General features: G+C 42.8%; 1 protein-coding gene across 2 annotated transcripts in view; it reads left to right on the top strand.

Annotated features, from left to right (window-relative positions):
- LOC135903532 (uncharacterized) overlaps window positions 1-12,354 on the top strand; it is a 195,602-nt gene that overhangs the window by 132,346 nt on the left and 50,902 nt on the right. For both annotated transcript variants that reach the window (XM_065433839.2, XM_065433840.1), the window contains exons 28-45: window positions 561-682; window positions 1,996-2,132; window positions 2,198-2,362; window positions 2,442-2,731; window positions 3,559-3,677; window positions 3,772-3,854; window positions 3,942-4,156; window positions 4,242-4,369; window positions 5,212-5,291; window positions 8,193-8,284; window positions 8,382-8,467; window positions 8,588-8,685; window positions 8,862-9,052; window positions 9,160-9,278; window positions 10,767-10,879; window positions 11,010-11,177; window positions 11,689-11,897; window positions 11,979-12,109. In XM_065433839.2, coding sequence (XP_065289911.1) covers window positions 561-682; window positions 1,996-2,132; window positions 2,198-2,362; window positions 2,442-2,731; window positions 3,559-3,677; window positions 3,772-3,854; window positions 3,942-4,156; window positions 4,242-4,369; window positions 5,212-5,291; window positions 8,193-8,284; window positions 8,382-8,467; window positions 8,588-8,685; window positions 8,862-9,052; window positions 9,160-9,278; window positions 10,767-10,879; window positions 11,010-11,177; window positions 11,689-11,897; window positions 11,979-12,109 — 2,546 coding nt within the window. The remainder of the gene's footprint in view (window positions 1-560; window positions 683-1,995; window positions 2,133-2,197; window positions 2,363-2,441; window positions 2,732-3,558; window positions 3,678-3,771; window positions 3,855-3,941; window positions 4,157-4,241; window positions 4,370-5,211; window positions 5,292-8,192; window positions 8,285-8,381; window positions 8,468-8,587; window positions 8,686-8,861; window positions 9,053-9,159; window positions 9,279-10,766; window positions 10,880-11,009; window positions 11,178-11,688; window positions 11,898-11,978; window positions 12,110-12,354) is intronic.

Below are 12,354 nucleotides of genomic sequence, written 5' to 3'. Positions count from 1 at the left end.
CTGGCGAGATTGCTAGACACGGCCATCTGCTGGCACGTGTGTCGGTGCTCTCCAAGTCCACCATCGAGACTGCGTTCCCTTTGGACCCCGTATACCTTGCCGAATGAAAGTGGGAGCGTATAGACTGCATTGCATTCATGCTCTATAAACTTCTGCGCCTGTTTCACGCCAAATGTCCCCTTCGTGCGCTCCTTATTAGTATTTGTTTTCTTGCACAAGCCTCTTAGCTTGATCGGCGCAGGGAAGAGAACCGGGCCGTCATGCCTTTCAGCCACCCTTTTTTTTTTTTTAGGAAATGCAACAAGTTGTACACTTAAGGCAGAATGATGGGTCTCTTAGTTATAACTTTTTTTCTTCTGTTTTCCCCGATTTTTCTTATTCATTTATTTTGCGGTGTTGCGATCTGGTCTGGCAATGAGCCAGTTGGCAGTTTCCGCTTCTTTGTGTCAGTTCGTGTCCTTCTTGTCCCCGTTAGTGTGTGCCGCTCATAGAAATGAACGCGACAACGTGTCTGCATGCTCTTTTACATCGCATAAAATCTTACTTGTGTCTTTCCTCAGGGTCGAAACATGGTCTTCCCTCCTAGAAGCTCAATTTCAGAGCGAGGAAGCCCGCAACAACTACCGTCATGCCCTAGATGCCCTTAAATATTTGGTGCACACGATGACACGGCAGTATAAAGGCAGGTATACGACCATTTCCCTCGAACGTATTCCCTAACCTGTACTATACAGTAAGTGCACAATTAATTAAAAATTAAATTCTGGAATTTTACGTGCCAGAACCACTTTCTGATCATGAGGAACGCCATAGTGGGGCACTCCAGAAATTCGTAACACCTGGGGTTCTTCAACATGCACCTAAATCTGACTACACGGGTGTTTTCCCATTTCGCCCCCATCGAAATGCGGCCGCCGTGGCCGGGATTCGATCCAGCGACCTCGTGCTTAGCAGCCGAACACCATATCCACTAAGCAACCACAGCGGATAGTAAGTGCACAGCGGGAAAATTTCACTTTTGCGAATTGAATAATCCAATAGCAATGCTACAAGCAACTATCAATTTCTTCGGCAAGCGCAGCGCGCCTGGTGCGTCCTCTGTGCCATCGCGAAGCACACACCGTTCTAATTGACGCAGTTAAATAAATATTTTCGATTATGTAAAGCAATTTTCAATGGCCACGCTGGCTCGTATTTCGTAAAGGTATTGAACTATGCCTGGACAATGCGTCTGCTGAAAATTATTTTCTTTATTTCCTTGCTTATAGCGATAGTGCGTAAATTTCACCTATATTAAGATGTAGTGGGTATCGCAACACTTCGTTAATTACTTGTGCACTTTCTAACTGACGCACACTTGAATGTTTTTTATGTATGCTGTATGTTGCCCCAGTATTTCTGCAACGTGTTATTTTGATACAACTGTTAGTATTATTCGGCTGTTTTAGTTTTTCCGTGACCTCTGCGGCGTGCTTCAATTAGTGCAACTTCGAAATAAAATTTTGTTCCACCCCCAAGTGGCCCACAATAGTGTAATTTCTTCAGTATCTTTTGTAAAGTACTAAATGTTATTTGTTTCATTCTGATACAACTTTTCATTCTTTTACTGTGCTTTCAATGCGTCCTGGAGGTTGCAATTTGCAATTAGTGGGACTGATAATTTATCGTGCTTCCCGCAAATGATTCAGATTTATGTACGCTCGCCTACATATCAAACCATATGTTTTACAGATCCTTGAAAAGTTTTATATCTATCCTAGTTTGATAGTTCTTAGTTGTCTTATACTGAGTGCAGACGTTTGCTATACGCAAAGTTTTGCGAACGCTTTTCTCAGCAGGCTTGTGACTAATTCTAAAGTAGCATTATCAGCGTCGCAATAACACTGAAGAAACAATGGCAAGACAAAGCCCTTTAATTTCGTGATAATACCTGCCAGTGAGCAAAGCTCAAGAGTCGTTCGTGTAATTGAAGTTCAACACTTACCTTTATTTCAGGATCTTCAATGATACCGATTGAAGATGCATTTGGTAACAAGACAAACACAGCTTCTTTTCTAAACATGTGGCTCCCGATGCTTCCAGCGGCTGCCGAAACGATGATGTCATCACTGATTGTTCAGCAGAAAGCAAAGGTAATGCCGTAAACTACAGATATAGAGCTAGATGTTTGACAAGTTTTTCGTTAACAACCTTGCAGAATCCTTCTCCAGTGGGTAACTTTATTCAAGTGCAACGTCAAATATGCAAACCGTGGAACGAAACGTATATGGAGCGTCACGATTTGGAGAGGTACATGTTCACGCACGCAATCTGCAGCACGAACTTCACCGCCATTATTCAAGAACTGATGGCAGACTCAAATGTAAGGGTTTCGTAGTGGCTTTCTGCTCGTAGTGTAGTAGTTTCTATTCACAGAATAAAATTGCATTCTTCTTTTTCAGACTGTGAAAGACTTCGAAACATTTCAAGAAGCGAAACATTTTGCCGGGGAAATGTACAATTTGGTCAAGAGACTCACAACTACAAAGGGGTCGCTAGTAAATTCCACGGATCATCGACATTCCATAAGCGACGACGTCTCATTCCTCTCTCCGTGGGAAACATTTAACATCAACAGAGCCCTACTGGACGCACGGACGTCCGACAGTGTCGCCGTTGAGAGAGGAATTGTCGCCCTCATTCAGATGAGAAAACTGTTGAGCTTCTTGGACGACAAAACTGCGTGGGAAACGTAAGTGCTTGAAAAAACTGTGTCGGTATAGACAGATCGTGAACTTTAGTAAGAGAAACCTTGAGCAGTTTTCGCAGTCGCGATTCACTTGCTGCTTCTAGAATGCTGCAAAATGTGGAGATGCATGCCGGCCAACGCTCCAGCACAGCAAGAGAATAGTTCAGAAATTCCAATTCATCGCACAACCTCGAAACACGACATTGCGCATTAAACTACGGGACACAGTGTTAGGACAATTAAAAGAAGCAAAAAGAGGACGGTAATAAGATCTGTAACCTCGTAAACCAAAGTTTTAGAAAAAGAACAGCTAGCTCTTTATAAGCGTATACTCAATAGAGCAAAAAGCGTGCGCCGGATGTTGTCACCTGACGGGACGCGATCACATTGTTAGAAAATGGAAGGTGGTCCAACTTCGTTGTTGTAACAACAACGACGTTGTCAGTGCGCTCGTTCAGTTCTTTAATGTATATACCAGTGGTTTCAGCCAGTCGTGCAAAGATTTTACGCGAGCTTCAAATTGTCAAAAATGACACTGGTCTTACCTTTAGAGTTCAAACTCTTAGAAATTTCCAGTCATGCAATCAGGTTGTTCAAACTGCACCAGATCATGAAAGTTAGCGGCAGTTATTTTACAGTCTATGCGATCGCTGTCATTAGGGTGCGGATGTGACCTTGCTCAGAGCACCGTAGAGCGACTAGGTCCCTCTAGTCTCTAGGGTTACTTGCTTAAAAATTCTTTTATTTTTTAAAGCTGAGATAAAAAGTTGCTCATGTACTGCGTAGTGAAATTTAAGTATAACTTTCTTCCTTCAATGCTCATTTTTCAGGTTGTCTAAGTTCACAAAGTTGTTGCTAGCAAGAGGACAGCTCAGCGCTGCGCAACTGTCCGAGGAAATTAGGAAGTTCTATCACTACGCTATGCTTGCCTCGGAATCACGAACAGAAGGTAGTCCCTCTTTGGTGAATTCATGCTCGAGCCGTTCGCTGCATACTAAGCTATCAGTAAAGCTAAGCAAATGCTGTTTTACTTATGTCTTCAGATTCTGACTTGCTAGTGAGCATTTTCACTATGGACAAATGGAATGACTACAAAGAAACCATGCAAGCCATAAATGCTAGCCAGGTAACACTTAACCTCTTGTCCCAATAATTTTTTTCTTTCTGTGAATCCACAGTCTGCCAGCTGCATTTTATTTTCTTCGAACGGCAGGTGCGAGATCGCGTAAGTGTGGACACTGAATGGATCCAACAAATGCCAGAAGCGAAACTTGCTTTTTCGCTCGAGGAAATGGACAGGCTTGCTGAAGAGATGGCCGCGGGTTATCAGGGCGACGGCAACGACACGGTGAGACTCCTGAATGACGAACAAGTCAGCACTACAGTCACCAGCTTCCTAGACGGCTATGCGAGCAGGCCCATGCACAGGTAAGCGATTAGTAGAAAGAGCGCTGACAATTCGTGCAAACTTTGAATGCGAATTGAAACTAAATTAGGATATGTCCATTTGCAGTGCGATGCGTCTATTTCTAAGCATGATGTGGATGGTGCACCACAACGCAGTCAACGCGCCTCTGTGGAATTCTGCGGTCCCCTCACTGCTAGACCTCACTGCGAGCCTCAACTCCTACTTCGAGCAATGCAAGTCTCTTTCTCTCGTGTTTGCGTGACGAGATGTAGCAGGGTCCTGTAATTCAAATCAGGTATCAGGCCAAACGTACGGCACACGAGGGGCTTTTATCGACGTTTGGGTCAATTGCAAACGACAGTCGCGAAAATTGCACTGCGCGACCGAGGCCGCACACAAAAGCACGCAGGCCACATGGAGTCCGCGCGCTGCGGTTTCGAGACCCCCTGTTTTCAGTGTTTGCGCACGCATCACCTGCGCTTCGCACTGCCAGTAGAACTACTAGATAAGTAATGTAAGCTAAACTTTACGGTGCCATCTTCTAAATACACAGTAAGCAACGCTGAATAATAATAATTTTGGGGTTTTACGTGCCAAAACCACTTTCTGATTATGAGGCACGCCGTAGTGGAGGACTCCAGAAATTTCGACTACCTGGGGTTCTTTAACGTGCACCTAAATACTTAAGTACACGGGTGTTTTCGCATTTCGCCCCCATCGAAATGCGGCCGCCGTGGCCTGGATTCGATCCCGCGACCTCGTGCTCAGCAACGCTGAATATTAATTCTCGATAGACTGACACTGAGAAAATACTTCGAGGGCGGAAGCCTCAAGTTCCTGTGGATGAACTTCTATAAAATCTTGTTTTAGTACGTTCGTAATAATTTATGTATAATATGTCCTAAAAGAGTTATGAATAAGAGTTTGCGACTATATATACAGTCGTCTGCAAATAATTGTTAGGTTTTGATTCTTGATGCTTTGTATTCATTTACACGCAGTCAGAGCGAAAGACAATACTGATAATTTGGCGGTAGTTCAGTCCTTAATATTTACGTTGTCTTTATGCTTACAGTGCCCTCAGAAAACGCTTACGTTGCACAAAGAAGAACGGCTTCATGTCCAAGATGCTTCGGCTCCGAGATCCTTGACGAAGTGCGTACCAAAAGTATCGCATGTCTTCTGTGCTAATTTTATGCACTATTTCTAATGGAACCCGAGTTTGGAGAAAAAAGAAGGCTCAGAAGAATATTGTGGTCAGAGACCCGTGATTATTAAGCAAGGGCGTACGGAAAACCTAAGCTGTGCTCTACAACATCACAACAGTGCATGGCATTCTTAACTGCTTTGCAAGGACGCACTTGTTTTTACGGATATGACCAGTGCTATTGTGTTTTCATTCTTCAGCATGAACTCCCTCTACTCGCACCATTCTTCGTAGAGGGCAGAGAGCGCGTGCTTTTGAACAGTACCTCTCATTCGAATTAACCACGTCCTCGGCTGCACAGTACTATTTTAAGAGATTGCACAGTTCCGTGAAATCCCCGTGATAGCGATGTTTCAAGCCACCGCAAAGAACGTCGCTGTTGATACCCCGGGAAGGAAAACATGTGACACGCATCATATCTGGCTTTACGGGCGCTTTTATCAGAAAGATTAGAACAGATTAAATGGTTTGAAACTAGCCAAACTAGTGCTTGACTCCCTGCCGCTGGTGTCGAGACAGAGGGCTAACACGAAAGATGGAATAACAGACCGAAGTGAAAACTGGAGAGCATGCAACACTATGCGTATGGTTCAAAAGACGTGCTGCACTTTGTTGAGCACCTGAACACCGTGAGCACCTTTGTTGCTTTTCGAACAGATTACCCGCGCACAAAGACACCACGTTTCTTTCAGAAGCACTGCACGAATAACGCTTTCCATTCGCATCGTTGCAAAGTGATATTGTAAACTGATATAATTTAAATACCCGCAAGAATTCCTTGCACCGAAGTTGCCGAAGTGTGGAGGAATTGTGTTGTTAGCCGGCGTCAACAAATCTGTACTGCGATCTCCACGCTTCGCAATAACGACGCAACGCCTTGTTTTATTGCGATCTACGGCCATTGCGCAGTACCCTATCTTCGTTAGAGGCAATCCAAAACAAAGCGCTTCGATTCATTTATTCTAAATATTCTATGAATGACAGTGTGAGGCTACTGAACATTTGCGCTGCCATACAAACACTTGAAATTCGCCGGCGCGTAGCTTCTTTGAAATTTATGCATCTGTTATATCACGTAACACTGCTATTGATGAGAACGATTATGTCAAGCCACCCTACCAATACTCGTCCAGAATAAATCATATCAAGTGTATCAGGCCATTTATAACACACTGCGACACACACAAATGCTCTTTCTTCCCGTCTACCATAGAAAAATAGAACAATCTGCCGCACGCTTTCATGAATACTTTCACCACTAAAATCGAAGAACTCTTTTTTGTGTTATTCCTTGACATTGCTATGTTGCTAGAACACTAAGTTCGTTCCTGTACTGTTAGTTTTGTACGTGTGTAACACTGATTCAAGTAAACTCAAATTTTCCTCTTTTTTTGACGAAATATGTAGACAACTTTGTTGCATAAAACATAGTGGCGAAGTGTGATAACTATTCTTTATGTGTATTCTTATATTCTGTTGACAATTATACCGATGTACTTATTGTTCCTGTAAGGGCCTGCTAAGACTCGCAGTATCCAATAAATGGATGAATGAATAAACGAATAAATAGTTTTTAATAATAATAATAATAATAATAATAATAATCCGCACAAACACATAATTGTCAATCACACATCATTCACCAGCTTTGTTCGCGTCCACCGGGAAAGTGCTTCACCCAAGTCATAGTGATACTCCAAAAAATGCTACACATTGCTCTCGTACCGGAAGATATTCTGTAAAAGCCACCGTTCGACTACTTCGGAGGATAAAAGGAAAATCGCCGTTTCGGGCACAGTCAAAGCATACCGCGAAGTACCAACGAAGCCGGTGGCTCGCGCGCCTGTTGCTTTGCATTCATTTTCACCCTGTGGCCCTCTCGACGAAACGACTGCGCTGCCGGCTGCTTCGAGTCGCCTCAGCGTTGAGCAATCAAGATCGAGCTCCGCGTTCTGGTGCTGAAAACTGTAGACGCCAGCATTCATTCCCAGCACGCTCTCGAAAGTACAGGCGCTCATGCGCTCGACTCGCGCTCTATCCCTTCGCGGCGCGACCACGTGCCATCTACCGTGCTACACACATGTGCAAGTGCTCGGATAAGTGCCATATGCGTGTCTAATGGGTGTTGCACGCCGCCAGGTATCGTAGTACTCAGCACAAAGCGATCCGCAATTCTTGCTTTGCTAAAATGACATTCTAAGTGCGCAGTTTTCTAGAGGAGTTTCAAGGGAAATTACGACTAGTTCGTTATATCCGTGATCTCTTTACAGCCCGTTTCGTTATAACGAGGCTTCATTATCCGCAGTCACTCACGAAGCGTTCAATGTACTGAAAGTGTATACGTGCATTGAACTTGGTGTCCTAGGGCTTCTTTTTTTTTCATGATGGCGTTTGAGTGCGACACTCCATCTTACACTTTTTTCTCTTTTTTCTTTTTGTAAGTTTCACTTCCTGTTCTTGATTATTTCTTTACCATTCGTAACGCCTAAGCAATAGTATTCACCAGTTATAACTTGTTCACTAGTTCTAATTAAGCATTGGATCCTTGCACACATTTGCAAGTGAGATGTAGCTGTCAGAAGCAACCGCTTCCAGCCGTACCATCTGACTTTACTGTTAACCCTACCTAACCAAGATGTTGACGAGCTGGAAAATACAGTAAACCGATTCTTCAAGCGCGCTTACAATTCCTCCAAACCCTTCCCTGAAATGATACGTGAAGGAGGTGAAACTTCTGGTAATTTATTTGAAGACCAACTGCAGAGAACAATTTATGAGGTCCTTCACTTGCAGCCGTCGGCATTTTACCAAACTATTAATACCTTCACTCTCTACAATTATGTTTTCAGAAACAAGAGCTCTTAAGGCGTCTGGTTTCACAGAAGTCGTTCAACAGTCCAGCAGAACTCGTTCGCTTTTTCTCCCTCATTCTTAACGTTACGTGAGTATGGGTTTCGAAAGTATATTCACAAAATTAGGGTTTTCATCCCAGGAACGCGTCTTCAGACGTTTATTTCTTTTTCTTTTTTTGCTTTCAGAGATGGCTACTTTTGCGAACAGAACCAAAGTGCCCCCTATGCTGCCATTTTAGATATTGTGTCCGACCGTCTTCAAGATTTTCCAGGTAATATTCGATAATACAAATCGACTTCACGCAGCTAAAAGACGCATGCATCGATCTTAATTTTTCGACATCAGCGTATGGTTGTGCCCTCATGCTATAATACTTAACGCTGTGTTTCAGAGCCGAAAGAGCTGATATGCGCCCTTCCAAATAAAACCGCCACGAACGCCTACAAATGGCTTTCTCACAGACTTGGTCTCCGAAATTTCATCTCAAAGGTGCGAAATACAAGCATACTTGCTGGTTACATATTCAAATTTCACATAAAGAAATGTTGCTCCAGTAAATGCAGAACATCACTTATCTATAGAAGTCATGTCGTGAAAGCGCATGCCTTCTCTATAATTATTTCTCTCTGGGAACGCAAAACGCCCACTTTTTTTTAACATTGCAGCTTCGAATGGCCATCAAGCACCCCAATACACCCCATCAGCATAAATGCAAGACCATTGCCGGTGTTCTAGCAGCTGGTGGGAACATCATGGATAAGTATGTCAGTGAGCTCACACAGGACTATTATTACCAAAAGCTGGAACCTTGCATTGACCAGTACCATAATGGAACGCTCAAAGACAGCGTCGAAAGGTACAACCTGGTAGATCATATATAGCTCTCAACAATATACACCCTCGGTGTCGACCTGCAGGCCCCTTTAATACTGTGTCTGTCGCGGCTTGGCTCTTGCTTTCCAGGTACGTAACTCTCACGAGACATCTGTTCGATCTTGCCAAGGAGCTTCTTCTGAAGAGAAGCAGTCAAGATGAGTCTCTGCTTCAGTTCCTCGTAAACAAGGTCGCCGGCGAACTACCTGGTTAGTGAACCACAGTTCTTAATGGGCCGGTCTCCAACACTAATAATTTTTGAGTTTTCAAATTCCTTCGCGTAAAAGGGACGAGCGATATTTTTAATACACAGTGCATTGCCATATACCGGTTCCCGCTTTACCGCAGACACATGTTCCTGAAAGTCCGATGTTGGGAATTAGATATGGATGCTGTTACAGACAAATTATCGCTGATTAACAAATAGCAGAAGTCTGTAAATTCATATCGCAGACTAGCTCGTAATGCAAGAACATTACAGCACGCCACCGCTAGGTGCAACGAAAAAGGCAATGTGTTAGTAATAATGGTTCTGCCTTTTTGATAGTGCGAAGGTCATGCAATTGTGTGCCTATCTCCTTGTGTGAAAGTTTACCTTCGCTTTTCTTTTACCGCATGTTCTATTTGCAAATAACCGAGGTAGGAACAGCGTTTCTGAATTACCGACTGGAGAAGAGTTACTGTTGTGCTGTCAAATAAATTATAGTGTGTTGAACTATTTATCCCACATCTACGCCTTGTAGAATGTAGTTGTCGCTAGGGTCATTGTGGAACTCAGTCCATTTTTTTTGCAATATACCAGGTGTTCTTTCGTAATTGCACCAATTCTTTAAAAATTGCCTGTAGCAGACAGCGTAAGTCTAAACCTCAAATAAATTGTTCGATGAGGCGGACATTACTTTAACGAGAAATCAAAATGCTTAATTGAATAATTAGTAAACCTGTACTAACTATCTGATTGATTAATTACTTTACGACACATATTGCAATTTACGATGTTGTAGCTGATGAGCTCGAAGCATGTATCTACTTGGAACAAGTTCTCAGAATGACGCCAGTTTTAAGATATTAATTTGCATAGTGCGCGACGAAATGCATTGGCGTTCAACCTACTATTGTGCTTCAATGAATAAAACAGCGTTTTCATTTTAAAAATGTAACTGGAACAACAGTGCATCTTTATCGCAAGTCTGACGGCACATGTCTCGAAACCAGTGATATCCTCAGAATTCGTTCCAAGTCGATCGATATGCCTCGCAAACTCATTAGCTATAATTCATAGATAACGATATGCGCCGGAAAGTTCTTAATTAAGAAGTAAATAGCGTAGTTATGTTAAATATTCAATTAAGCATATTGATTTATCGTAGAAGTAATGGCCACCTCATAGAATATTTACCTCAAGGGTCTGAGCTGTGCTATCTGTGCAGGCATTTTTTTTTAAAAAGGGGAGGGGGGGACTAAAAGAAGCACCCTATGTATAGGACATGTCTGCTGCCTAATTCTCTAATTTAAGTAAAACTGAAGTGAGAAATCCGGCGATATTTTAGTGCGTCTGTCAATGGTGTGGCTTAGGCGAAGTGGAGGCTTAGTCCATTTGTTCAAAGAAGTTGTGTATTTTAGTTTTATTAAGGAAAAAACATGCCTTGCACAACTCGTAGGCATTCTTAATGGTGCACAATTTTATTACCTTGCAGTTTATACAACGTTATCAGAAATCATTAGTATCAACATGCTGAACGAAACATTGCCTGGAGGAGCCAGCTCATGGGAGGACGTGATCGAAAGTGCTGTCATAAATCTGAATTGGGTAGGTATACCCTTACACGTTCATTGAAATTCTATATAATTAAAATCTACTTGAAAAAAAAGTGCGTTAATATGGCAGGGCTGCTTTTCTGCATTGGCGCAGTGCAATATTTATGCTTACTACTTTGCAGGTGGTTCGTCATAACTTCTCGCAAGAATCGTTTCAAGAGGCATTTTGTAGCAGCGCGGAAAGGCGTTTGCTCGTGTACAAGTCCCAGCGGGGACAAGATCTGTGCGACACTGATGTTGTGGAAGCAATTGCTCGGTCTGTGTTCAACGCATCTGGTATTGCGAAACAGGTAAGTACGTACCATGTTCACAGCAAGCGCGAAGCTTGAGCTCGAAATGAGTTTCGTTAACTGCGGCTTCAGCGTAGCTTCGTGCTACAGTCGGGTGGATGGCAAAATTTCCCTTTCATGAACATTCCACCACCTTGCGGGCTTCCGCAGAACAGATATGCAACAAATCTGACTACGTTAACTCAAATAGCGTTTATATATATATATATATATATATATATATATATATATATATATATATATATATATATATATATATATATATATATGTGTGTGTGTGTGTGTGTGTGTGTGTGTGTGTGTGTGTGTGTGTGTGTGTGTGTGTGTGTGTGTGTGTGTGTGTGTGTGTGTGTGTGTGTAGCTTTTGCTGAGATGTCGAAGGTGTAGAGAGTCGCAACACTGTTTCTCTGGGAAAGTATAACCAGTCAAACGTAATTTCAAGCGATGAATCGCCAGAGATGTGATTATTTAGGTTTCCATGAACACTTCGATTACTGATGCATTCGTGCAGGTTATGGAAGCACAGAACAAGGCATTCTATGCAGCGAAGTGGCTGGACAAAATCCTGAAGGGTGCGACCACGCTGTGGGATGCCATGTCCAAGCTCCTGCGGTCGACCAAAGCTCTTTCACTTGACACTTCGGGCGACAACGTGGCCGACACACTGTCCTCTGTTATAACGTTACTCGACGACAGCGTCCTCAAGGAGCTTATAAGCAGGTATAGTCAAAGTCCATCTCTCGCATCACAGATCTTTGGCAAGAGTTCTCTAGTAAAGCGTTAAACAAAAATTTATTCCAGCTTGGACAAAGTGCAGGAGATAATAGAAGCGATTTTTCCTGGAGGTTCTATTGAGGAGTACGTCAACCTGATTACTCAAGGGCTCAGAGGCGTCGAAAAACTAGGCGAAAGTGGCCTGTTCCACCTAACATGTAAGCCTGATTTTCTGTTTCATTCTTAATTATCGGACAGCTAACAATCTTTCTTTGGAAATTAATTCACGGCTTAGGAGAGTCATGCGCAGTAATATGAAGGAAACCCAAGACGTATGAATGTGTGAAAATAAACATGTTGGGTTTTGACGAAGGCGATTGCGCAATATGTTTTTATTTGATAAATTTTATTGATCAATCGTACTTATGTCGTCTTATAAATTACGCGCATGTGTTATTAGTGC

The sequence above is a fragment of the Dermacentor albipictus genome, chromosome 1 (genome assembly GCF_038994185.2).
Source record: "Dermacentor albipictus isolate Rhodes 1998 colony chromosome 1, USDA_Dalb.pri_finalv2, whole genome shotgun sequence".
NCBI lineage: Eukaryota > Metazoa > Arthropoda > Arachnida > Ixodida > Ixodidae > Dermacentor > Dermacentor albipictus.
The sequence above is the reverse complement of the archived record's forward strand: the minus strand, read 5'-3'. Positions and strand labels throughout refer to the sequence as shown.